General features: G+C 34.3%; 2 protein-coding genes and 1 long non-coding RNA gene across 5 annotated transcripts; 1 reads left to right on the forward strand and 2 right to left on the reverse strand.

The window, feature by feature from the left end:
- Positions 1-426: 426 nt before the first annotated feature.
- LOC115960352 (nonsense-mediated mRNA decay protein 2-like) lies at positions 427-4,799 on the reverse strand. The gene is made up of 3 exons (XM_031079211.1): positions 4,667-4,799; positions 4,287-4,534; positions 427-531 (listed from the first exon to the last, which is right to left on the reverse strand). The coding sequence occupies exons 1-3, from the start codon at positions 4,797-4,799 to the stop codon at positions 427-429; spliced, it is 486 nt and encodes a 161-aa protein (XP_030935071.1).
- A 6,595-nt stretch (positions 4,800-11,394) lies between these two features.
- Positions 11,395-14,298, forward strand: LOC115960359 (receptor-like protein 52). Its single transcript, XM_031079223.1, has one exon. It carries the CDS (start codon positions 11,488-11,490, stop codon positions 13,522-13,524), a length of 2,037 nt encoding a protein of 678 aa, XP_030935083.1. The 5' UTR covers positions 11,395-11,487; the 3' UTR covers positions 13,525-14,298.
- A 7,997-nt stretch (positions 14,299-22,295) lies between these two features.
- On the reverse strand, positions 22,296-26,491 carry LOC115974782. 3 transcript variants are annotated; one of them, XR_004088010.1, is made up of 5 exons: positions 26,305-26,491; positions 26,063-26,206; positions 24,795-24,942; positions 24,589-24,703; positions 22,296-22,835 (listed from the first exon to the last, which is right to left on the reverse strand). It is a non-coding gene; the product is annotated as an uncharacterized LOC115974782 (long non-coding RNA). The 3 variants fall into 3 exon arrangements; XR_004088011.1 differs by having other exon boundaries at positions 26,063-26,224; XR_004088012.1 differs by lacking the exons at positions 26,063-26,206; positions 26,305-26,491 and adding an exon at positions 25,920-26,044.
- Between the last annotated feature and the right edge of the window lie 1,434 nt (positions 26,492-27,925).

The raw sequence follows: 27,925 nt of genomic DNA on the forward strand, positions 1-27,925 counted from the left end.
AGAGTTCATGGCATGATAGATTTTGACAACTTGTCTTTCTGAAACACTTCAAACAAAACTCATCATGGCATCTTAATGTGAAACAGAAATAAAAGATTGCATACATAATAAGAAACATGTGTATAAAGAGAGAAAAGAAACAACACATGGAGAGATAGCTAAAATGATAACAACATCATCATATATATAAAAGAGATATAAGTACAATGTTTACTATCACTAAATGGTCACAAGACTGATGTACAAAAAGAGAATGTATCTAAAAAGAAAGAAAAGAAAAGATACATAAAACCTCACTACATCCCTTAAAAAAATAAAACACTCCCCCTATCAAAAAGTCCTATGCTAACTCTCCCCCTAAGTACATGACTACTCTAAACCCAAAACTACTTCCCCTTTTTGTCACGAATGACAAATGGCAAGTCACTAAGAAGCGATCATCTCCTTACCACCAGAAGAGCTAGCATCCTCATCCTCATCATCATCATCATCATCACTAAAGCCATCATCATCGTCCTCGTCCTCTGAAGCCTATGGAGATGGAGAGGGAGATGGAGATGCAGCGAAGCCACCCATGCGAGCCTGTCGTCGTGCGATACGACTAATACGGGTGTTCTCCTGATACAACTTAGTAGTGAGTGTATCAAGGTGAGCATCCATGCACTCAAGCTGTGCCATGATGGCCTCTAGCATCACACCACCCACAGAAGAAGAAGAAGGAGCAGAGGTGGATAGAGCAGAATGGGCTAGAGAAGTCACCATCTCGGTCCGTGGCCACTTTGTCGAAGTTGGGCCTCGCTCCGTCGAACAGACGCCGCACTGATGGCACCCATAATGGTGAAGTGAAAAGACTTGGGATAAGGAGTAGAAAAGTGGTGAATGATCCTCGTGATAGCAGAAGGAAAGATAAGCTTATCACGAGTTGCCATATCCTTATAGGACAATTATAAGTGAGAAAATGAAATGAGAGGGAAAGTCTATAGTAAGATCCTTAATAAGGGAAAGCAAAAACCGAGCACAAGGTTCTGTTATGGAATTATAGTGAGACAAGGAATGGAGAACAAATGTCATCACCATATTAAGGAACCTCGAAACTTTTGCAAAGCCCAAGCATGAGGTGTTTTGACAATCATCCCATAAAGAAGGTGTCTCACAAAAGAAAGACAGAAGTTCGTCTTTGGACACAGTCCTCAGATGTGGACACGAAGGGTAATCAGGATGCGATACCCTCAAAACATGTAGTATCTTGGAAATGATGTCCGGAGTGACTACAATATGTGAACCTCAAATGCGAGTGGCAAACTAAGGTATAAAGGTATCAAAACCGTGCATGTTGGAGTAGAACTCCTAAATGATCATGGTGGGACAACTCACGGGTATCTTACATAGAGATTCCCATCCCTTATTATAAATGACAGTGGGTAGAGTAGTATCGGAAAAATCAGATAGAATCACGCGACACTCCGAATGAACGTCACGTCTAGAAAAGTTCTCCAAGAAGTCCTTTTGAGCCTTCTCATCATGAAACCAAACGTGAAGAGGAGTAGGATCAGAAGAAGATGCCTCAAAATGAAGAGGGTTCCGAGACGGAGTGGTTTTGCGTTTAGGTGCCATGTGCAGACTATGAGAGAGAGAGAGAGAGAAAAAGAAAGAGAGGGAGACAAAACAAAAAGCACCATCAACAGAGAGTACCAAATATGGAAATGAAAATGTACATATGCATGAACAATGCATGAGCATGTAACGTGCAAAGAAAATTGCATCATAGGTTCAACCCAATCCAACCCTACCAACACACAAGTTTCAACATATAAACACACATCTATAATGCATGAAACATTGTGAAAATGCAATTGTAATGCAATGCATGAGCGTATAACATCATATAACCAAAACCCAACCCAAAAATTTCACAAAATACTTAAAGATTTTCAAAAACCCCCAAAATTTCAAGAAAACCCAAAACCTAAGTCTAAATGCGTGAAATGCATGAAGAAAGAGAGATTAGAGAAGCATACCAGAGGGAAAATGCAAGGTTTAGGCCGAAACCCAAGTGGGGAAGATGAAGGGGTTGAAGGAAAAAAGTTTGGGAGAGAAAAAGAAGTGTTTTTGTCGAAGAGAAATGGAGATAAATGAACCAGATTTTACGCTGAAGCTATTTAAGGAAAAAGCGTCTTGTTGGATCGAGATTCTATTGAGCACTAATTCTCGACAAATAAATCTGTCAAGGTGTTGTCAAGAATCTGTCGACGGCAAAAGTACCTTGATGGATCGAACAGCTATTGAGGAGCTATCAACTAGGCAAAACCTTTCTCGATCTCTCGAGAAGCTATCAAGACAAATTCTAGAAAGCTTCAATGGATCGAAAATGTGTTAAGATCTGTCGAGAAAAGAAGTCCAAAGGTCTCAATAGATAGCTATCTATTGAGAAACTGTCGAGCTTGATAAAAACAGTTTTTCAAAGAGAGGAAAAACATATAGAGATGAATGCAATCAAGCAAGCTAATCAACCAAAGATACAAACAACATTTTAAGCTTTAAAAAACATCTCTCAACAAGAAAAATGCAATGCATTCATAGATCCAAAACACACACATACACAAACACACAAAACAAGTCTAACCAATTTTATATTTCAAAAACAAGTCAAGAAAATTTAGTGAGTATACATTAACACATGTATACCTTGTGATGACCAAATTACATTGTACCTTCACATGTATCAAAAGTAACAAAGAATTTTGCGTGTTGTGTGAAAACATCACAAGATTGCATAATTGTCACATGTTATGACGATTAGAGATATGAGAAAATCAATTTAACTCACACACAATCATAACTACTTGATGGGGACTATTACCTTCGAGGTGCATCCTATAACTCCCACATCTCCTAGAAACATGCTTGCAACCATATTTAAAAGCACTTTGATTCTTTTTGCTTTTGTTATTCTTTGCATTTTTTTTTTTTTGAACATATCATGCATTGGCATATAAGAGAGAGAAGAAATACCCAATTATGTAAGCTTAAACATTAATTTTGCTATGCCGAAGCATACAAATATTATTCATGATTGGCAGGTTTTAGTGGTGAGATGGTTCTTTATACCTTTCTCTTAGGATTTTTTAGTCCTTCTTGTCAAAAAGAGTGATATGAGTGTTAAGTATAAGAGATTACTTAATCGTACTCATCACAAACACAAACCACAAAACTCACTTGCTTAGTTGTGTATTAAGATACTCATCTAAGTTACAAAAGATGCAAAGTTTAGGAAACTTTGTTTCAATGGCCATCCAATGTACACAAGTAACAAAGTACACAAAACACACACTGTTTTTGTATTTCTCAATTTTCTCAATTTTTTTATTTTTATAAAAAACAAAATAAAGTAAAACTGAAAACAAACAAACAAACAAAAACATGTTAAACAAAGCATAACATAAAACTAGATTGACTCAAAACAAGAAAGCAAAACACACAAGTAATGCATAAACGAAAAGAGAGGGAAGGAGAGAAAAAGTGACTAAATCACTTTGAGCCTTTTTCCTTCCACACCTTGGAAGAAACTTTCCGTTTGGCGAACCCTTGATCTGGTGGTGAGAGGGAAGAATTGAAATTGTTCAAGTTTGAAAAGAACATGTGGGCCTTAAGAAGATCTCCACAAGGAGTAAAAGAGGACGGAAACTGATTCTGGTTTCTGGGCGAGATCATACTGTTGCTTTGTTGAGTGGCTAACCACTTGTAGCAATTAGGTTGAGTATGTCCTGTAGCTCCACAGTGATGATAGGGATGCTGCTTCTTCTGTTTAGACTTTTAATTATTTCCCTTCTTAGTCCTAAGGTTTCTAGTTTCTTTCTTATCAAGCTTAGAGGGTGCTCCTAAGATAAATTTTCCCTTGTCTATGTTCTCTCTAGCTTAAACAATTTTAACATCATTGTTCTCAGAATTAACATTATTAGTAGGTGAGACAAACATAGTAATACTAGAAGAAGCAATATTAGGTGAAAGAAATCATACCTCAAACCAGTTCTATCAGAAACAGAAGTTTGAAAGCTAAGCATCTCATCAAGTTTTTTATTGGAAGTCCTATCCAATTGAGCTCTAACTTGAAACAGCTCAGCTTTAAGCTTCTTGGTCTTTTCAGCCAAGAAATTGTTCTCAACCCGCAGTGCTCCAATAGTCTAATTAGCTTCATCAAACTTTGTGGAGAGTTCTTCTCGATCAAGTTCCACATCACTCAGCTTCTTGGTAGCTAGCCTATATAGTTTCTCATACTTCTCAAAAACCTTGTACAATTTTTTATTGGTTGTATGGACATCATCTTGATCGTCCATTTTCTCAAACTTAGAGTCCACTAAGTCCTCTTCATCATCTACTGTTTTTGAAACCCCATCAGTAGGATCAACTATAGCAGTGAAGATATTCAAGATTCCCTCGTCATCATTGTCATCTGAATCATCCTCAAGCTCAGTGTCACTCAAGGTAGCAATAAGGGTCTTACTCTTCCCAATAATCTTGAGATAAGTTGGACATTCTTGTTTCATGTGTCCAAAATGTTGACATCCAAAGCATTTTGATTTGGAGGGAACAGTGTACTAACCACCTTCCTTAACATCCTTCTTTCCTCTATCTTAGTTCTTGAATTGAGACGAATTAGACTGCTTACGGTATTTATCAAATCCCTTTGCATTGGCATTCTTCATGAACTTTTTAAACTGCCTCGTGATATAGAATTTCATTTTAAAATCTTCATCATCAAAAGACTCATCAATATCACTACTTTTGGCCTTCAAAGCCATGCTCTTGCTCTTACTTGATTTCCCTATCCTAGTCAAACCCAATTCATAGGTTTGCAAGTTGCCAACCAACTCTGTCAAAGGAATTTTGTCAATATCCTTCAATTCCTCAATAGTGGTGATCTTGGCATGAAATCTTTCAAGCAGAGATCTAAGCACCTTCCTTACAACCTTGGGTTCAAGAATGGTTTCCCTAAGATTAAAGGCAGAGTTTACTATATCCTTCAACTTGGCATAGAACTCATCAAACGACTCATCCTCTTCCATCTTAATCTCTTCAAAGCTTGTAGTAAGCCTTTGAAACTTTGAATCATTGACAACCTTAGTCCTTTCATAGGTTGTCTAAAAGATAGTCCATGCTTCCTTAGCTGTTTCAGTGGAGGATATCTTCTTAAACTCCTCATTGGTGATTGCATTGAATAAAGCTTTCAATGCTCTGCTGTTGAAGTTCAATGCTTTGATCTTAGCATCATCCCAATCAGCCGGCACTTCCTTTAGATTGGTCTAGCCTATCTCCATAGCTTGCCACACTTTCTCATCTAAGGACTACAAGAAATCTCTCATGCGTACTTTCCAGCATGCGTAGTTAGTGCCATCAAATAAAGGATGGATAATTAAAGATTGTCCTTTATCCATGACAAACAGGGGTCAATGGATCACATAGCAAAGATTAACTCTAATCAGAGTGTGTCCGCTCTGATACCACTTGATAGGCCAAGAATGTATTGACCCCTTTGATAACTTATTCAATTAATTAGCCAAGTTAGTTAATTAGATTCAATTTCATGCAATAAGCATGGTAGCACAAACAAATCACCAAATAACTAAATGCAGCGAAATTAAATTTGACACGGGTAATTTGTTTACGAATGGTGAAAACCACCGAAACAAAACCTCACCAGGTGAATTTAAGGTCACCACTCCTGAGAATCCACTATTATCAAAACAAGCGGTTACAAGTAAAAGGAATCTCAGTACCTAATACCAACCTACAATTGAATCATTATCCCAATACACAATTAGACTTGCAAAGTAGTGACAATCTCTCCTTTCAATGCACGGCTCCAATTACATGACTAATCAATCGATGCACGAATCCAAGTATGTGACTAACACACCAACTTGAGAAAGATGTTAGCTGCAAAATTCTTCAGTTTATCCAAATAATGAAGATCAAGAAGCTCCTTGGTTACAAAACCCTTGGCGCACAAATGGAGCATCTTCTTCAAGAGAAAGATGAACTAGGGAAAATTGTCTCCAGTCACAATTTTAGTGAATAATCACTTTGCATCAAGTTTCATAACCTTGCATCACCTTTGACGGCCCTTAAAGTAATTCTTATATATGTCTAGGGTTGTGAGAAAATAAACCCTACATAAATAGCTTGGATACACGTGAAAAACAGAACTAAAAATCTGAATTTCGTAATTCTCGATAGATACAGCTTTTGTCGAGAGCTGTTGAGAATTAAACATTAAATCTCGATAGATACATCTATCGAGCTATCTTTTGAGCTTTAATGAATAGCACTTCTTTACTTGTTTCTTAGACAGACTTGCATGACTTCAATATTAAACTTGAACTCTTGTTTCTTGAAGTATTAAACACATCCTAGATCTACTCAATTACAAGTAAAGTACATTTTGTCAAAGGATTAGCCAATTTTACATGACATATGTTCAAACAAGTTTCACATATGTCCTAACACAACATAATGTCATACATAGCATCATACAATAGGATTTAAATGGCACATATCCTAATAAAACTAACCTAAACAAACATGCATAAATGTAAATAAAACAAAGGAAGTAGATTAAAACAAGAATTTAAGACAAAAAAGAAAAAGAAAAGTTTAAAAGAGTACCTTAAAGTAAAAGCTCTTAAGCTTGATTTTTTACCGTTCCCCTCGGTCAAATCTATCACCTTTTAATAAAAAAGTGTTTAATAATCTTAAACTTAGAAGATTGGGGGTAGGAAAGGTCTCAATCAAATAAAAATGACTTGAGGGTGTTTTTGTGAAAAACTCCCTTTTGATTCACTTTTTTCTAGTGAATCTTAGGTTTTTCCCGTAGGATTTTCATGTCTTTTGAAAATGTACCATGTAGCTTTTTATATTTGAAAAGATTGGGTTTGGAGTGGCTCTCAGACGATGTGAGATTCATTCCAAACCTCAACCATTATTGCAAAAAACTTGTCTTTCTTATGCTTCTGAAACCCTAGTTGTGTGAGCAGGATCGTGCATGCATACGCAGGCAATGGCTCACGCACACAAGCCTTAACCCATGTACATAGGTCGAGGGTTACTTTGGTTAATTTATTTCCAACAATAGATTATTGCTCATTAAAAAGGTTATATTTTACATTTTAACACTCCTCAAGTCAATTTAATATCTGATTGGGCTTTAAACTGGACTTGAGCTTTAGAGTTCAAATATCATTGGGGAATAGGGGCCCGAGTCGTAAAGGGTACAAAATGCGATGTCTACAGACCATGGGCAAAAGCACAGGCTTTCTCATCTAGATAAGGGAGACATACTTTCTTCTCGGCTAGAAATTGAAACCGTTTTCTAAACCTTCTTATATGTTTCTCTTCCAGAACACATTTTTTAGCCAAAGCATGAAAAGGTTTTTTCGAAGAAGATGAAGAGGGTTTCGACATCACTGTGTCTACCTCTAGACCAACAGGGTTGTCACTAGACCTAACACCCCCACCCAAAACCATCCCCTCAACCATCTCACTCACCAAATGATACTGAATCAAGGAATGGTGGATTAAGGGGTGAAGCTCGAGCAACACCAACCTAAGGGCACAGCCTCAAGACACAAATAAACCCACTTGGGGATGCTAACCACCTGGGGATTCAAGGAAAACATCTAGCCTAGTGAAGAAAAAAGAAATCCAGGGGGGAAGAGAAAAGGGAAAAGGAAAACACCATCTCAAGAACCATGCTATTTCTATTGCTAATAACTGCTCTTCCCAACCATTTTTGTCACTGCATTGACAAGCTTTCACTGATGGTAAATGGGGAATCTAGGGAATGGAGTCGTGAAGGACCAATAAAATGGTCGACTATGACTAACTATTATTTTTTTTGCCCTGTTTTAAAATGGATCTAGTACTATTTTTTTGTCACATATCACCATCTACATAACAAAATTAAAAGAAACAAGATCAAAAGATGGCTTTTGTAAAAAAATATTTGGAAGCTTCAGAAGCTTCATCAAGAACACAAAAACGAGATCAAAATTCGTCTTTTTTTAGTGTTTGGCTCAAAAAGTCTTTTGTATCTGATTAATTCTCTATTTCCTTTCTCCAACCCCTCAATCTCTTTCTATAGGCGGTGGTGTCACAATGGAAGATTAAGTAGTATATAAAGTATGAACCTGTGATTGGTGCTACTTTTTTGTCACTGCCACCCTTAGCAATAGCTTTTGGTTTTTCTGCCGCTAACCTTGTACTTGAGGAGGCTAGGTTTTTTTTTTTTTTTTTTTTTTTTTGGTTCAGTTTCATTGATGGTGGGCTTTGATTTTAGAGTTGTTAGGACATATGTAATTCACTTATTAGGAACATATGTCACTATTTTATGTAATTGGCTAATCCTTTGACAAAACGCACTTTACTTGTAATTGGGTAGATCTAGGATGTGTTTAATACTTCAAGAAACTGTATTTCAAGATCAAGTGTTAAAGTCATGCAAGTCTGTCCAAGAAACAAGCTAAAGAAGTGTTGTTCATTAAAGCTCAACAACTAGCTATCTATCGAGACCTGTAGAGCTGTTGAAGCCCATGGCTTGATAGCAGCTCGACAGATAGGGTATCTGTCGAGGTTTATGAAAAACAGAACTCTAGTTCTGTTTTGACTTCAATCCGTGATTATGCATTTGGGCTTTCTTTTCTCACAACCCTAGACATATAAAAGGATTATTTTAAGGACCATAAAAGAGTTTACAAGTTACACAAGTGTTGAGCAAAGTTTGTTCAAGCAAATTGTGACTGGAGACAGAATTTGCCCTAGTTCATCATTCTTGTGAAGAAGTTGCTGTTGTTTGTGCACCGTAGGATTTTGTGACCAAGCATCTTCTTGATCTTCATCGTGAATGAACTGAAAAACTTTGCAACGAACAATCTTCTCTAGTTGATGATTGAAGTCGTGTATTGGGATCCGCGCAATTGGTTAGTCACGTACTAGGAGTCGTGCATCAAAAGGAGAAATTGTCACTACAAAACAAGTCCAATTAGGTATTGGGGTAAGGGTTCAACTATAGGTTGGTATAAGGTACTGAGATTCCTTTACTTATAACCGCTTGTTGTGATAATAGTGGAATTTCGGGAGTGGTGACCTTAAAATCACCAGGTGGGATTTTTGCCGTGTTGGTTTTTTCCATTCGTAAACAAATCACTATGTCAAATTTATTTTCTGCTGCATACTTAGTTTATTGGTGATTTGTTTGTGCTACCACACGTTTGCATGTTAATTAACTTAATTAACCCACTTGGTTAAATTAATTGGTTAATTTATCATAAGGGGTCAATTTGTTTTTTTGGCCTATCAAGTGTGATGGTGATCGTTTTAGGTTTCTTTGTTTTTGTAGGTTGCTAGGTTTATGGGTTGCTGGGTTTTCTTGAATGTTCTTGAACCATTGATTCAAACTCTAGCTCAAATATATATAGCTTCCAACACTATACAGTTTGCACACCATCTCAAGAACCATGCTATTTTTATTGCTAATAATTGTTCTTCCCAACCATTTTTGTCACTGTATTGACAAGCTTTCACTGATGGTAAATGGGGAATCTAGGGAATGGAGTCATGATGGACCAATAAAATGGTCGACTGTGACTAATTAATATTTTTTTTTTGCCCTTTTTTAAATGGATCTAGTACTATTTTTTTGTCACATATCACCATCTGCACAACTACTTTGAATTTGAATTTCGGATCACATTATCACAATTACTTAAACTTTGTAATTCGGAAGGATGAGATGTGAGCTTGATCTTAATACCTTATCCATATCACTTATTGACTGAAAATATTGTGAAGCTTTTTGGATTTTGGTATGTGTTTTCCTTGAATATTTATTTGCAATTTTGAATAATGTTCTCTAGGTTTGGATCTAAGTTGTTCAAGTCTCTTTTCCTTCTCTCTCTAGGTTTTTGTGAATATGATAGTTTTGTTTGGATTGATTGGCTTGAGAATGTTCGTACGAAGAGGAAGAGTGTTCTTGGGCAAAAGCTTCACCATTTTAATAAATATGCTTTTAGATATAGATTTTTATGTTTTTCTTGTGTTTTTTTGTGTGTTTTTAACGGTGAAAGTACATAGGTGGGTTATGGCAACCTAATGGAGCTAATCTCAGATAGGTAAAGTGTCAACTTTTAAACCACAGAAAGACAATTTAAATTTTAGGCAAACACATGTGCGTAATCTCAAAACAGTGCACCAATGCATACTGGTACCAAAATATTCAATTCCGGTAGCCAATTCTAAATGATCTACGAAATGGAATTCAAAACCTTGATTGAAATCCACCAATTACATTCATTATTGCATTAATCTATAAAACTTTGAGTACTTTTAGCATTTTTCTTTCAGATTTTTAAGTTTAAAACTTTTCTACTATGTTGCCAACTTATCATGTGTATTTTAACGCTTTTACATTGTTTACTTCCCGGGTCCCGAAGACTGACCCCAAAAGGTCAAGCGCTCCCTTTGCTTGGAAATGCAGTGGCAGTGTCAAACCCAGCTCTTAGAATTTTCCTGCCAAGGACATAGAAAACTGATCGTTATTTCTAGCGGCCATATTCCGTTCACACTGGGGGACTGGAATTATGAAATATTTTGGAAAATTCGGTTAAGCCTCCTTAAAGATCCCAAATCAAAAATAAAAATCATATTAGACTAAAAAACAAAACCAAAAAAAAAAAAAAATCTCCGCCTAGAGAAATATTTTAAATGAATTATATATTATGACTATATGTTTTATTTGACATTTTGGTGGTTGAATTATTCAAAATTAAAATTTTAATATTTCAGTGCTATCATACTGTTCAACTCCACCAACAAAGTTATTTTTAAAATTTTTTATTTTTTATATTTTTCATCATTAACAAGATGACTTTATAATTTAGTATCATTATTGATTAGAAATATTTTTTTATGTTGCTATAAATGTCAATTACAATAAATCATTGCTACTTATTCTTAGCTTAGCTCAAGGTTTGATTTCCTCTCAAAAAAAAAAAAAAAAAAGCTCAAGGTTTGATTGAGAGACTATAAACCTTTTTAAATCTGAAGATATTTAATTATTAGTAAGTAAGTTAAGTTTTTTTCTAAAGAATTTATAAATTAAAAAAAAAAAAAAAAAAAAAAACTAACAATGAAATTTCACTATTATTATTATTATTATTATTCGATACAATGGTGTGTCGGTAAGATACAAGAATCGTGACAAATTTTACCTGGTGGACCCCAACGTAAATGGTGCAAAGTTTTCTCATACGTGGACCCCAATGTAAATGGTGCAAAGTTTACAAAATGGTGCAAAATTTTCTCATACATGGACCCCAACGTAAATTTTCCTGGTTCACACCCTCTTAAAGTGAGCAAATTCTTAGTGATTGCTCGCCAATTGCTCATCTTCGAGTTGAGAAACTGGAATAACGAACTTAACATCCAAAATTCCAAATGACCATAACAACTATCTTCCTCTCCTTCCTTCTCCTCCTTTTCGGACATGCGAACTCTGAGTCTCAGCTATATGACAAAGAACAAACAGTCCTCCTGAAACTAAAGCAACATTGGCAAAACCCACCATCTCTAAGCCACTGGCAAAATCCACCATCTCTAAGCCACTCGAACTCCTTAAACTCCTCCCACCATTGTAACTGGCCAGTGATCATTTGCACCAGTGGAACAGTCACCCAACTACTACTTCAAAACAAGAACATCACCCAAACTGTCCCACCCTTCATCTGTGACCTCAAGAACCTCACAGTCATTAACCTTTCAAACAACTTCATTTCTCAAGAGTTTCCTAAAGCGCTCTATAACTGTTCCAAGCTTGAAGACCTTGACCTCTCACAGAATTACTACAACGGCACAATCCCAGCTGACATTCACTGCTTGTCTGGCCTGCGCCACCTCAACCTTGGAGCCAACAACTTCTATGGTAACATTCCAGCATCTATTGGACAGTTAACGGAGCTAAGGACGCTTCAGCTTTTCCAGTGTGCGTTTAACGGTTCTTTCCCATCAGAAATCGGCAACTTGTTCAAACTTGAGTCACTGCAGTTGGCCTATAATTTTAACATGACAGCGGCAGAGTTGCCTTCGAGTTTCACAGAGTTGAAGAAGCTTAAGTCTTTATGGATTACTGCGTCTAATTTGAATGGAGAAATCCCAGACACGATTGGAGAAATGGAGGCTTTAGTGCATTTGGATTTGTCAATAAACAATCTGACTGGGAAAATTCCAAGCAATCTGTTTATACCAAAGAATTTAAGTATTGTGTTTCTATACAGAAACCAATTGTCTGGGGAGATTCCTCGAGTGGTTGAAGCATTAAACATTGATATTATTGACCTCTCGGATAATATATTGACCGGAAGCATACCTGATGATTTTGGCAGACTCAGAAACATGACAAGTCTGGTTTTGTTTTTCAATCAGTTATCTGGAAAAATCCCGGACAGTATTGGCCGTCTTCCAAGTCTGGTGCACCTTAAAGTGTTTAGCAACAATTTATTGGGGACTCTGCCTCCGGACTTTGGGCGGTATTCTATGCTTGTAGAGTTCCAGGTTGCGGATAATAAGCTTGAAGGCAAGTTACCAGAACACTTGTGTGATAACGAAAGGTTGGTGGGTGTGGTAGCTTTTAACAACAACCTCACTGGAGAATTGCCTAAGTCGCTTGGCAATTGCAATGGTTTGAAAATTGTGACTGTCTACAATAATAGGCTTTCTGGGGATATTCCTAGTGGCCTATGGACATCTTTGAATTTGAGTGTCTTGATTTTAAGCCACAATTCGTTTACAGGCGAGCTTCCTCAAAGAGTGGCAACAAATCTCTCAAGATTGGAAATAAATAGCAACAACTTTTCTGGTACGATTCCAGCTGGAGTGTCTTCCTGGAGGAATTTGGTGGTATTTGAGGCTAGTAATAACCTCTTTACTGGCACAATTCCTCGAGAATTAACTTCTCTTCCTTTTTTAACTACTCTTTTTCTTGATCAAAATCAACTCTCGGGTTCCCTTCCACAAGATATTATATCATGGAAAACGTTAAATACTCTAAACCTTCGCCAAAATAAAATCTCTGGACTTATTCCTCCGGAATTAGGTAATTTGGCCAGTCTTACTGAGTTGGATTTGTCAGAAAACCAAATTTCTGGCCCAATCCCACCACAACTTGGCCTCCTAAGGCTTACTTTGCTCAATCTCTCTTCCAATCTTTTGAATGGGAGGATCCCGACACAATTCGAAAATGATGCATATGCCAGCAGCTTGTTCAACAATTTCGCACTTTGTGCGAGTAAGCCAACTCTGAACATTAGAAAATGTGACTCAGAGGTAGAGCCCCAAAAATCGAGCAAACATCCATCCCAATGTCTTGTTTTAATAATATATATGGTGGCAGCTGCTCTATTGGGTTTGTTAGATTCACTATTCGTGGTCAGATTTCACCGTAAGAGAAAGTATGGATTAGATTCCACATCCACATAGAAGCTTACCTCTTTCCAAGGCTTTATTTCACAAAAAATGAGATATCTTATTAGGATTGATAGAAAATAACATAATTGCTAGCTGTGGATCAGGGAAGGCACATAGTGGTGTTGTTAATCATTCGCATGATGTTACTGTGATGAGGATTTAGAATAACCAAAAGCTAGAGGAGTAGCTTGAAAAATAATTTCTTGCATAAGTTAAAATACCGAGTTCAACTCAACATTCCAACATATCTAGTGAAGTTACTCTGTTTTATTTCCCTTGATAATTCAAAACTTCTTGTGTATGAGTACTCAAAAATCATAGACTGGATTGGCAGTTGCTTAGGAACAGTAGAGCATCAAACATCTCAGTGCTCACCTCCTGTTAAAACTATAGATGGCAGTGCAGAGCATCATAGCAGAGTCGGTGAGCTAAGGTGCATGAGTCAAGCAGCAGCAAGTGCAGCACCTGATGAGCAAAGGTGCACAGGCCAAGCAACAAGGCTAGCACAGATCTTCTAAAAGGAATTGAAGAAGTTCCTTATCATGAGCTATTCATCCATAACTTTGAGGAGTTAGTTCCACGAAGTTAGGCAGTTAGAGAGTTTGTTATTTTTGAATGCCACATGTAAAGTTTAGATGGTTCTAGTAACAATTTTTAGTGCCAGATTAGGAAGTTAGTTATTTTGCTTGGTTCAAACTGTATATAAGTAGGATTAGGCTATGTATTTCAATTCAATTGATTGTAAAACTCTTTTCTTCATCAATGAAATTCTCTGAGTTTTATTTAGACGATTTCTCTAAGAGTTTTACACCTCCAATCATTCATGGAGTCATGCAGATGTGAAACCAAGCAACATCCTTTTAGATAATAAGTTTTTTTTGTATAGATTAGAGATATCCTGGAAGTTATCATTTGCTACGTGAACATTTATTAATTTGTCCAATGAACTCTTCAAATTATGTGATGCCAATCCTGCTAGAAAATGGATCAGACTTATCAGAACATTAATAATTAAAATAAATATGGATCATTTTACTTTGATTTTTTTTTTTTTTTTTTCGATGAAGATGAGAAACAGAAAATTAATATGTCCCAGAGTCTTCCTTGAGATCTAAAAAATGGCCCACGTGTCGCCACCGGATATCCACGTGGGAACTGTCCACGTGCATCTTCATTATTGGATGCTTCCGTCATATTCTTCGTGCGCTAGAGAACACCCACCAAATTATACTACCTACAATCACCTTCTTTTTTTTCTTTTTCTTTTTTGGTTAAAAAACCTACAATTACCTACAATTAGCTATTAAGAATCATACATACCCACATATTTCATCTCTCTTTTTAAATGAAACTAATAGGGAGGATTGCAAATGAGAAATAATATCAAGATGGTTTTTCTCCACTGTGTTTTTCACTTGAGAATGAGTAGCCTTTTTTTTTTCTTCTCAGCAAAACAGAGAATGAGTAGCCTTTGACAGACCTGAAGTAGCCCTTTGTCGACCACTTTCTTCTTCTTTTGTTTTCACTTGGCTTTTTCCTCTTGTAATTTTATTTCCCAAATGGATTTTCATGGACTGAAGAATCTTCACTTCATGATTTTTGCTTCACTTTATGACTTTTGCTTCAACTGCTTGTCTGCCTTTTGAATTATTGCTGTCACACAGCCTCTTTTATATTCTTTTTACATTTATTTAGGAAAAAGACAACAGCCCACTTGCTTTACCATCTAGAGTAGGGGTGTCCACGGGTCGGGTCGGGTCGGTTTTGGACCCAACCCGGACCCGACCCGCCGGCGTCGGGTGGAAGGCGGAGGGATCCGAAACCGACCGCCGGCGTCACTCGGTCGGGTCGGTTTTGGGTTCGGGTGGTGTTCGGGTGGGTCGGTCGGTGTTGAGAGTCGCCGGATCCTGCAAACGTCGCCGGCTTCTCCTCGAATGTCGCCGGAATCTCCTCGAATGTCGTCGGAATCTGCAAAAATCCAGTAGATCTACACCAAAAATCGCCGAAATCAGCCTGGATCTCCTCGAATCTCGCCGGATCTCACCAAATATGGTCCAAATCTCGCTTGGATCTCCTCAAATGTAGCCGGATCTCACCAAATCTCGCTCGAATTCGCCGGATCTCACCCAATCTCGCTTGAATGTCGCCGGATATTGCCAGATTTATATATAACGTCGGTCGGGTCGGGTGGCTCGGGTTTTGGAGAAGAAAACCCGCCACTCGACCCGCCGGCGTCGGGTCTTGGGGTCAGAAACCCGTCACTGACCGTCGGAGTGGTCGGTTCGGACGGTTGTCGGTTCGGGTTCGGGCGGGTTGGTCGGATTGGTCGGGTTACGGGTTGGGTTGGACACCCCTAATCTAGAGAGTCTTCAATAGTCATCATATTATAATGTTGAGAAAGATTGTCACCATGTTCACACTTAAACGTGGACAATTATCCCCTATATTCTTTTTCGTACGAAACTTTTGAAATAATTGTGATTGGGTCTTGGCTTTTTGAAGGAAAATTATGCCAGTAAACTCAAAAAAATAACGATTATTTCCGATATCAATTTCTCGCATAAAATTTATTGCGCAAGTGGATCATTATTCTAGAAAGGCAATGGTGTTCCATCCAAAAAATAAAAATGGGCGAGCAAAGGCAACATCCACGTCAGCATACACGTGTCGAATAAATGAGGAGCTGTATAGTATACGTATTAGGTAGAGTGTATATACGGAATGGTGGTTGTTGAGGTGGGGCGTGGAGAATCGCGCTGGCCATTTATTATATTCCAATGCCACCTCATTCATGTGCGTGTTCATTATATTTAAACTTCTCGCATAGATCCAATCCAATACTCACTCATCTCTTGAAGTAGGATCCATACCAATTGAAAGGCTATCAGCAAAATACTCTTGGTGCTTCACATTAACGCCATGCTGCTTATTAACAGCAACTAAGGGATTACTTACACATAAAAAAGGGTAACTAATGGATCAGATTCTGATTATGATGATGACTAAGATGCTGATAATAATAGCAAAATCAGTATGTACTTCAAAATCAAGGGAAAGAATTATAGAACATCTAAATCAGCGACAATGACATCTAGAACACTTCTAAACTACAAGTCCAACAAAGCGACATAACTGGCATTCATTTATTTCTAGTATCACCTTTAAATAAATGGCTCCAAAGCTATTGAACAATTATATTCCATATGCTCTAAAAAAATTTGGAAATAAAAAATGCTTCTATTCATATCAGAGTATATAACATCATGATCCTACATCTATGTATCTAATGTGGGTTATGCTTCCATGTGTGTTTACCCACAACACTACCCCAATAAAATGTGTCCATTGTCATATAAAATCTGTTAGCTGTCAATAGTATAGGTTCTAATTAAGAAAAATAAAACGTTTTACTGAATGCATTGGATTACTGAGAAATGACAACTGGTCACAGAACAATTCCATGGGATATAGTTTACACAAGAATAGATGGACCCATGTCAGATCTTGCTGTGATGGCAAATATTCTCTTACCCACCAAACGAAGAGTCACAGGTTTGAGTCCAAAAATCAACCTCTCCAAAGTTGAGAGTCAGTCCACTTACCAATCACCTTTCTCAAAACCCAAAATCAGGAACCTTGTATAAGATGGCCTATTAGGGCCCATTTGGTATATGCGTTTAAATATATGTTTTCAGTTTTTAAACAATATTACATGTATTTTTACAAACTTTTTTACCTACACGTATTTACAAAAAATACAAACAACCTTATTAGAACAACATTACCAAACGGGCCCTTAATTTCCAAAAGTTTAGAATAACTATGCTTTCCAACACGTCATATATATTGCCTTTTTTATTTATTTATTATTTATTTCTCACTATAAGTTTTTGTTCCATTGTAAAACTATCCTTTCAATGGTGGATCAAGTCCCCCACAATAGTCAAATAGTAATTTTTAAGTATGTTTTTGCTGCAATCTTTGTTCATTCATTGTAATGAAAGCATTTTAAAAGAATGATTTGGGTTTGGTTTTGGGTCTTCTTCTTTTTTTTTTCTTTTTTATATATATAAGTTTTATTGATAAGTACAAATTTTTCTATTGATAAAATGTATGGATAGATTTAAGTTTGGAAATGATTATATATAAGATATTATTTCAAATTCATAATGCAAGTGTTTGTTGAGAATGTGTACATGTGTTTGTTTCTCTAAAATAAAGGGTAACTGTCTTACATTATTTTAAAAAGTGTATTATGTATAGTATAACTTAGCATACGTTTACTTAAAAATTACTATAACTTTTTAATAAAGTTTGTAATGTACCTTTATTTTAAAAAATGTTTGTTGAGAAAAAAAAAAATTCTTTAAATTTCAATTCTTTTATTATTAAAATTAATATAATACAGTTTGTGCTGCTAATAACTAATAAGTCTTCTTCAAATTCCTTTATTACTATTTTGATTCGTCACAAAGTGAGATTTCTTTGTGACAAAATGGGCCGGTCCAAATTGCCAAGATTTTCTAGGCAATGACACTACTTTGACATAAGTGCTTCCACAAAATGTATATATATTATGTCCCATCGTTTGAAGGAAGAAAAGAAAAGTAATCAATCAACAAAGAAAATTAGCCCTTGGTGCTACTTTTTTATATTTTTCCCAGATTTTTTTTTTTTTTTTTATTGTAGAGATTTTGGTTAGAATAGGGGAAAAAAATCTTTACAAGAAAGGAAAATTGCATGAGAAGATTGGACAATGATAGGCTATTACATAAAACATTACTAAGTTTAAGTCCATTCCACTCCAAACATTCAAAATGATTTGAAAATATAGGAGCCATGTGTCTCAACTAAGAAAAAACATTTTAATCAATTAAAAAAAATTTGCTTGCGTGATCTTTAGTCCTTGCTGCTACTTCCAGCATTTTATGTCACGACTTTATTTTCTTCCAAAAATTTCAATTATAAGAAAAGAGAAAGCCTATATCTTTTCGGTGAAAGGAGAAGTCGCATGAAAAAAAATAGGATAATGATATCAATATGACCACATCATTTTACTCACTCTTTATCACAAGTCTTTTATATGACTAACTATGAGTAGTAGAGAAAAAATAGTAAGCCCAGGACCAGCTCCACATTGAAGCTAGAGTGGTCACAGCCCACATGACCACCCTGATTATTTAGCCTTAATTTTTTAATTGTGTAGTCAAACAGGCCCATTTTCAAAATATGTAGCAAAATACCACTTAGCAATGTCAAGTTTTATGTGTATTTTAACACTTAATATTTTTTTTGTAAATTTTGGTGAAGAACTAGACATTAGGAATGCGTATTTTACCTCAAGCATAACTTGACATTAGCAATATCAAATATCAAAACAATGGTATTATGCTACATAGTATAAAAATGAGCTGTTTGACTACATAGTTCAAAAATTAAGGCAAAAATAACCAATTTAACCTTTTAACTTTTAAGCAAGTACATTTTTTTCTTTGATAAGAAAATCTATAAAATTTTAGTTTGTAAATTTTGCGGTAAATTTTTTTTTTAAAAGAGATTTTTTTTTTTTTTTTTTGGAAAGCAAAAAAAGAAAAGATAAACCGCTTTCCAAATTCCAATACCAACACTCAATCATCATTGGCGGGGACGAGCCCGTAGTTCACCATCTTAACCCACTTTTTGGGTAAAACTTAATTATATTTACACTAGTAAGTTTCCCATGCGATGCACGGATAATATTATAATGTTTTATGTAAATTTGTTTTTGAAAAATATTATACATATATTATAGCATATTTATTAAAAAACTTTGTTAGTAATGAGTTCATCATAAAAAGTAACAATTATAAATTGCACACATATATCTATTATAATTATTTTGTTCAAGTAATGAGCAATAATGAAAACAACTTGGAGTAATATTGTATAATAAAAGTTGATAAAAGCATATTAATTCATTCTATATTATTGATTTTTATTATGTGATGTAATAAAAAGCTTCATTACGAATTTTTTTTCTTCAATGCTTTGTTATTGCAGTATGGTGATGCTTGTTGTCATCATCAGTTTCTCCATCTTCATCATTTGAAATTTAGTCCATCCATTTGTTCAATTTTTGAGCTTTCATTATTTTTTCCTTTTGTTGCATCATTTGTGTTAATTACTAATGAATTGGCACGGAGAGATTCTTGATTAGATCTTACAAAGTTTGGACTTTGTCGTTAAGATTTTTCATAGGTATTTGCATTTATATTAAATTTCAATGATGTGAAAGTTTTTTATAAATTTTTTATTTTTGTTAATTTTGGAATAGTGCAGCAAAAAGAATTAATATAGAATGTTGAATTGTGTTTTTTTTTTTTTTCCTTCCATACCTTTTTATCATTTGAAGGTGCATCAAAAATCTTAGCAACTATGTAATTTTCAAAACCATCTTTTAGATTGAATTCATTCAAATGAAGTAGAGAAATCCATTTTTTTCCTAATTTTTTTTTTCAAATCACATGGGATTCCTTCTCCAATATCAATATTTTTACAATAATTTAAATAAGTTGTACCTTAGTTTATTTTTCAGCAAGATCTTGATCTTGTAGATTTATTTAGGATTTTCTCGGCATCTCCATCAAATATCACAAACTTTGTTTTGTTAGTTGCATTAAAAACTTCAATTTGAATCTTGTATCTAAAGTAGTTTGCAATTGTATATATATAGTAGTTATAGTGAGATAAATATATTATAAATACTTGGAGAGTATGTAGTTAATGTGAGTGCCTCTAACTTTGGGATAGAAAGATTTATTTTTGTTTTACATTTTGCACACCAAAATGATCCTACTTGTAATTTGACAATCCTTTCACAAAGTATGCACAAAATGTAATATCAACCCATTGTTGTATCAATGTTACTTATTAATGCAATACCCTAGCAATTCACATCTTGCAATGAACTTTGAAATTAATATGTATTATTTTTTTAATGTAAATAATATGATGTATTATTATTTTTTTAAATAAATTATGAGTATAATTTGAAATAATTAACGAACCTGTTTCATAGGATCTCATTCAATGCATTTTATCTTTACTATTGTCTTCATATTATTTAAAGATAAATCCTCCTATGAAAATTGTTTTGCATGAATTTTTGGTATTTCTTGTATAGGATCATGTTTTTGACCATTCCTATCATTGAATTTTTTTAAAGAAAATAATAAGTTAATGGCATTTTGTGAGATAGTATATGCTATTTATTAGACTTTTTTGTTATTATAAATTTTAGAAATATGCACTTGTCAATTATTTCAACAACCTGAGGGATCTCAAGATTTATATATATTTTTGTTGCACTGGTCGATGACAGAGAATTTGTCTGCATAAATTGATAGAATATTATTAATAGACAAAAGCATATTGAATTGAAATTGGGGAGAAATGAAGAGATATTTCATGAGAATAAGATTTTCTAGAAGTATCATCTATACGTGGGGGAGGAAGAAAAGAGTTTGTAAAAGGGTAAGGGTTTTTGCTTTGATTTACATGTGGGAATGGTCAAACTTGGGTCATAATATGTAAGGTAAGAACTGGGCTTGAGTTTTTTTATAAGGATTGGTCTACTTTTAAAAGGTAATCCATTTTATAGTGAATAACTTTTGGTCTAATTGGTCTAATTGTCAAGAACAGTTTATATCAATATAATAGTAAAAATAAGTTACTATGATCTATTGGGTAACAGTAAAAAAAAACTTAATAAAAAGAGGTAAAAAAATGCTAAATTTATATAATAGTAAAAATAAGTTACTATGATTTATTGGGTAACAGTAAAAAAAAAACTTAATGAAAAAAGGTAAAAAATGTTAAATGCAATAAGTTACTATGATCTATTGGGTAACAATAAAAAAAAACTTAATAAAAAAAAGGTAAAAAATGCTAAATTTATATAATAGTAAAAATAAGTTACTATGATTTATTGGGTAATAGTAAAAAAAACTTAATGGAAAAAGGTAAATAATGTTAAATGCAATATTAGAGTGCCACATGGCAGGATCTCATGCACTCCTACATGAGGTCTCTGCTTTTATATATACTAGTGTTTAACCCGCGCAATGCACGGGATCGTTTTACATATTAATGAACTTTGCATTTAACATAAACTTATCATTCTTCTACTACATATATTCAAACTTTAATAACATAGTATATTTAAGCATATAGTGTCCAATACCTAAAACTATATACATTAAGCTGTTATGAATATGGGGACATACAGGTTCAACCATGTGGGTCAATGGTGACAGAGGAGCAGCCCCATGCTATGTTAATACCATTGGAGTACTTCCTCATGGGATATGAGCCATCTCAATTAAATGTCAACCCAAGGAGTCCCTTGAGTCCATCTTGCATTGCCCCGGAACTTCTTTCACCCGAAAGTATGGACTTAAAGTTGGTACATAAAAGGGGGAAAAGGAAAGATGTAAGGAAACAAAAAATTTAGAAAAGGAAGAATTTATTGTCATTCTTTAATTTGTAACCATCTATGTATATTAGTTGAGGTTGACTGAACTGTCTGTAAATCCTCCTATAATTATTCATCAATGACAAACAAATTGTGATAATAAGAACAATAATTGATGGTGACTTTGCTTTTTCCTAGTTTTAAAATATGTCTTTTTCTTGGCACATTATTTAATTGCAGCTTAATGGTAAAACAAATAAACCAAATATAAGGATGATCCACACATAAACACCCTAAGAGCATTCACATCAGTTGGTTGGATAATATGAAGTTATCATCAAAGAATAGCTGCAAGGCTGTCATAGCAATAGAAATTTCACAAACTATAAACAAAAAATTAACCAAAAGATATTAAGATGATACCACTAAAAACTTGTCAACTTAATAGCAATCACATTCATTGTTTTATTATTGAAAATTCACCCACCAGCAACCATAAAATTACAACAACAAAATACATTTTCTACAATTGTCTACCATTAAAATAAAAGTTTAAAGTAGCTAACCCTAGTAATTATGCAGATAGGGTGAAATATTGACTAAAATCTATGAAATAATCAACTTTGTATAAATAACATTACACTTTCAGATTTCAAAGTTCCACAATTTCAATCCCTCTTTAAAAATAGTAGAACAGTTAGGAGGAAAACCAAAAACTGAAAATTAAATTGAATTCTGTAGTTGCTATTTTTCCTTCTTCAATTTTTCTTCTTCTTTGATGCATTTTGTTTAGTAGCATTGTTTCGTTTGTGAAGCATTTGAATAAGCATGCTATCATCTTCTCATTTTCCATCTTCAGCAGGTTTATAAGCTGCAAATAGAGAATTTCTATGAGAAGCAACATGATATTTTCTTTCATAGTAGTTAATTTTCTCAAAAGCTAAACAAACAAAACTATTTAAAAAAAAAAAAGCTAAATTATATTATTTTCAAGCTTGCACAGCCCCAAATCTTGCAAACAGAAAATGGTAATTCTCTGTCTTTCTTACAGTTTTTTCAGCATTCAAGAAGCCCCAAAGGAAATTGGGGGAAAAAAAAAACTGTTAACTAATTGACAATGTAAAGACTCACAGATTGAAAAGCTTTAAAATCAATACTTGCAAAGAAAATGAAACATGCCCATCAAACCAATATGCTCAAATTCCATATCCAATTTTGAAAGGCTTCCATGTGGAACATTCTCCCCTCCCAAGTCAAAGATTAACTTATGACTAAATAGAAATTTAGCAATTATATATTACAAATCAAAACCAAATCTTACACAAATACCCACAGCAAAACTGCTTCTAACCTAAATATGTACCTTAATTACAAAAAAATTCAGATTATTTAAAATAAATAAATCTAACCCAAATACCTAATCTAAAACAATCCAACCAAGTGCATTTGAAGATGCTGATTCAGCATTAGCTAACTTTTTTTTTTTTTTCTTTTGAATTCCAATATATACTACACAAAGTAAATGTATCTTAGAAACTTGATAAGGAACTAAAAAAAAAAAAAAATCATAAATGCATATAAACCACAAAGTTTAATCATAATCTATCTTTTGTTTAAGCTACCTCAGGACATAAATTTTCTTAACCTCATTAATTTTAGACACATATTCTCCTTAGTCTATCCATTCAATAGATGTTTAATTCAATTTCACAACTCCTACTAAACCATACTAACTAACAAAATAAAATAAAATAAAAATCATATTTAAGTCTAAACTTAAATGCATTTTATAATGCATAACATACATGCCAACCAAAAAACTTGATTGGCATTTAAATCATCATTGATCCAAATATATTGCATACGGAATTACAAACCTTTTTAAGCCCTTTGAACATTTCTATAAGCTTTCTATAAATCTTTAAGATAGAAAAACTACTAAGCACTGCAGTTATTGTCCCAAAAAAATGCACCTAAGACTTTTCTTTTGCCAGCAAATTTCTATGTTCAAAATATAAATGTCTACACTAAGCCAGGAAGTCTCAGATGTCTTCCATCACAGCTGTTATTTGGCAAGGCAGAGCCCCTTTCTTAGAAATATCTCCCCACCAATCTTCTTCTTTTTTTTTTTGATAGAAGAGATTGTATATAGTAGAGATAAACTATATGGTTGTTACTTCTACGTTACCTACCATAGAAATACAAAGAGTAGTACAACCTCAACAACCATTATGATTTTAATCAACAATATTGTACACTAACACATCAGGCATAAATTGTCAATGTGATTGGTTAGTAATAGGAAAAGAAGAAAACCTAAGAGCTCATAAATTTAGCAAAGTAAACATACATACATCATGATTAACGCTTTGCATGAGATTCTGTGTGTTTTTTGAAGAACAAAATTGTTTTTGAAGGTTGGTTTATTTCACTTAATCTAATAGTAAAATATGAAAGGGGGTGGATGGTTAATTGTTCAAATAATGATGCTCATAAAGTGCAGGTGTTTTGCTAATAGAAGTAAAATTGACTGGCATTGTTTTCGAGTGCAAGGACAGATTAGGGATAATGTATGTAAGAGGAAAAGCTACGGAAATAGAATTGATATTTCTAATTGAAATTACCTCTGCTTATATCTCTGCAAGTTCTTTTACAATCTTAGATACAAATTTCTCAGTCGCTTTGTCAAACGAAATGAATGTTGTTGAATCGGTTTTACTTTCTACTTGGACATGTATCCTATAATTGTTTCAGTTGCAAAGTTGTTAGTATAATGTATATTTATATTATGTGTGCATTTGTAAATTTACAAATAGTTTTTCTCGTTTACCTTTGATACCTTTGTCTCTAAGTTCCACTCCAAGTCCTTTATTTAAGATATTGATTTTCCATTATGCAAGGAAAGTTCTCCATCCTGTACTTCACGTGGTCTCCTTGGTATAATTTGTGTAACATTAATGTCCATTATGGTGTTCAATCTATGCATCACCATTTGACATGTTTTTCTGTTAGCTTGTTGAATATTTAATTTTCTTATATTAAAAAAAAAAAAAAAAAAAAAAAAAAAGGGAAATAGCATGGCAGTAGTTACTTCCATTATAATTTAACCCTCCAAAATTCTATCAAGATTTTTCCAAAAAGCATTTTATTCACATGTTGCAAGGGCAAAACCGAAACAAAAGAGAGACTACTACACATTGATGGGTGACTGTAAGACCAATTTCTTAATGCAATCTTAAGTAACAGGTTGGAAATTAAGGATCGTTTGTCAATAGATCATGCCTACTGTCAAATTCTAGTACATTTTCAAACTATAGTAAGACCAAGCACCAAAGTTTACTAAAGACGTATAACCCCCCTATTTATGATAATTTTCATTACATAAGATTAAAGGTGGATTATAATATTCAAAATATTACCTATGGCCATCAAAAACTCATACTCTAAGAAATGATAATATGTATTTGTACAATGATAATCTATTCTTCATGGTTAGGATTAGTTGCATTTTGTCAAGTGGAATGTTCAACAACAATTGCTGGTCTTCTATTGTTTTCTCTTCACATTTAAGTGCCAAAAAGAACTTAAAAAGAAAATAAATGGGAATATAGACATTATCCGTCACCAACAACTTTATTTTACCCCTGTTTTGTCCTCTATATTCAACACTTATAAGAGGCATTAAAAAAGCTCATTAAATCTTCATGCTGGTCATGCCAATATGCACTAAAAATATGAAATAAAATAAGATAAGTTTGAAGAAACAATTAACAGAAATAATAGAAGTCCTATACACAAATAGAAAGAAGTACAAAGTATGCCATATAAGAAAGGTGAAAAAGACCCTAATTTCAGGAAACAAAATCTCATTGCAATTGTATAAGTGGAAAACATATAACAAAATTAATTTAACTTTAAATTTGTGGAAAAAAAAAGTCAGAGAAAGAATAGGAACCTGACGGAGGCATTGTTAATCAAAAGAACTCTTGTTAATTTCTGAGTTTTAATCAGGAACTAAAACCTAACTTTGAAAATAGATAAAAGGTCAAATCTTCCTTCTAAATTTGGGAAAAATTTTAAAAGAAAAAGAATAGGTACCCATCAAAAGCATGTCGTAATGGGCGGGGTATGACTCCTCTTCGTTCTTGCCGCAATCTTTTTTTTTTTCTCCTTCCCTTTCTCTGTATCGCTACGAACTCTGCTTGGTTCCTCTATCTTCGTATCCCTTAATCAAAACCAAATCTGACCCAAAATACCATTCTAAATCATAATTAACACCCAATTGATTCTCCAAATAAAAACCCAAAACCCTAAATTTCTAAATTTAAAACAGAACTTACCAGTAACGATTTTGAGGGTCGGGTAGCGAGTGAAGGTTTACGATGATGGCAGAAAATCTAACAGGAAGGGAGAGACATCTTTTCATTCTTGATTGCAAACTGCAGTTTTTGATCTCTCGATCTCTCTCTCCTTCTCCGTTCTCTACCTCTCTATTTTTCTGTCTCTCTTTTCTCTCGGTCTCTCTTTCTCCTTTCTCCATGTAGCAATCTTTCTCTTTCTTTCTTTTTTTTTTTTTTTTTTTTTTTTTTTTTGGGTCTTAAGCGGTGAGTTTTCTTTTATACCAAGAGGGCTTCAAACAGTATTTAATGTATTGAAAAATTATAATTTATAACTTTTAAACGGTGTTAGAGCGTTATGAAATAATATAATGTATTGCTTTTTAAAGCAGAACATGGCAGAATTTTAGATACACACTTATCTTATTTGTCACCGTCTCCTTAATTGTATGAACTCACTTTCTCTCAGCTTCTGCTATTATATATATATATATATATATAAATATTGATATTGATGATTGATGATTGATGGGTGCCCAGCCTCTGGAAAAGTCCAATTCGCGAAGGTCGAATTAAGATCACGATGTTGGATTGGATTGGTGGTCTACGCTCACAAGGCTATAAACTCGATGTGAGTTTGTTTCTGTTGAATAAATCTGTAGCGGCTACTTCGTCTCAAACTGGGACATATTTCTTTTCTTCTTTTTTTGGTTTTTTATTTTTGGCATTGGGTATTTTGAGACTTTGCTCGCCATCTCCTTATGTGTGTTATTTGCTGCTCTCGAGTCTATGATATTTTTGTAAACAAAGTTTTTTGTTGCTGTAATGCATATTGTGGAAATAAAGAAATTTGATGCTTGAGTTTTTGTATTAACATCGTATTCATCAGCCAACCAAATGTGTTCACTTTAAGTGGTTTAGGATGCTAAATATTATTATTTATTAGTTTGTGCATTGTGTTCTGCAGGATGATTTGCTACTTAGTCTTTTGAGGCATTTGATCTCATGAGATTCCTAAGAAACTGTGCTTTGCTTTCATGATGTCATGTCGCTGTTATCATGGTCACTTTGACATTTTAGAAACTATGAGGTTCCAAAGTTCTTAGGATTGAATTGGAATTAAGAGGAGTAAGCATGAAAGACATTAGGACATGTAGGACAACCAATAAGAAAAAATCTCTGGTGCTTTGCTTATGTGGATATATATGGTTCTGTCTTCTTGACGAGTGGTCTGTACACTGTAGGGCAAGTTGTTGACATTTAATGTCAAGCTGGATGCAGAATTAGTTTATGGAAGCCAAAATAATTTCTATAGGTAGATGTGACTAAAAGCTAGTGAGTGTGTAAATAACTGGCTAAGTTGAAGGTTAAATAACTTTTAGCTTGATTCCATGATCTTTGCATGGGGGCAGCATAAGAAGGTTACTTGCTGAAAGGGATAATTATCTTGGTCTTGGCTCCCCTACCTTTTGGTTATGTTCTCTAGCCACGAACAAGCAGAAACCTTATGTGATACAGTGAAAGTTGTACCATAGAAACCTATGGGGAAAGAAGAAGCAGATACAGCAATTTGCATAATTCTTGTACATTGTATTGAAGAAGAAATATCATCACTTGCACCATA

Source organism: Quercus lobata, chromosome 2 (assembly GCF_001633185.2).
Source record: "Quercus lobata isolate SW786 chromosome 2, ValleyOak3.0 Primary Assembly, whole genome shotgun sequence".
NCBI lineage: Eukaryota > Viridiplantae > Streptophyta > Magnoliopsida > Fagales > Fagaceae > Quercus > Quercus lobata.

Bases quoted from the DNA above. Each gene is read 5' to 3' on its own strand.
- LOC115960352 (XM_031079211.1), bottom strand. From the start codon at position 4,799: ATGGCTTTGAAGGCCAAAAGTAGTGATATTGATGAGTCTTTTGATGAT. The intron at 4,535-4,666 runs GTAAGCAGTCTA...ACATGAAACAAG, and splicing joins AAAGGGATTTGATAAATACC to AATGTCCAACTTATCTCAAG. The intron at 532-4,286 runs GTTTTTGAGAAG...CCATCTCCATAG, and splicing joins CCAATAAAAAATTGTACAAG to GCTTCAGAGGACGAGGACGA.
- LOC115960359 (XM_031079223.1), top strand. From the start codon at position 11,488: ATGACCATAACAACTATCTTCCTCTCCTTCCTTCTCCTCCTTTTCGGA.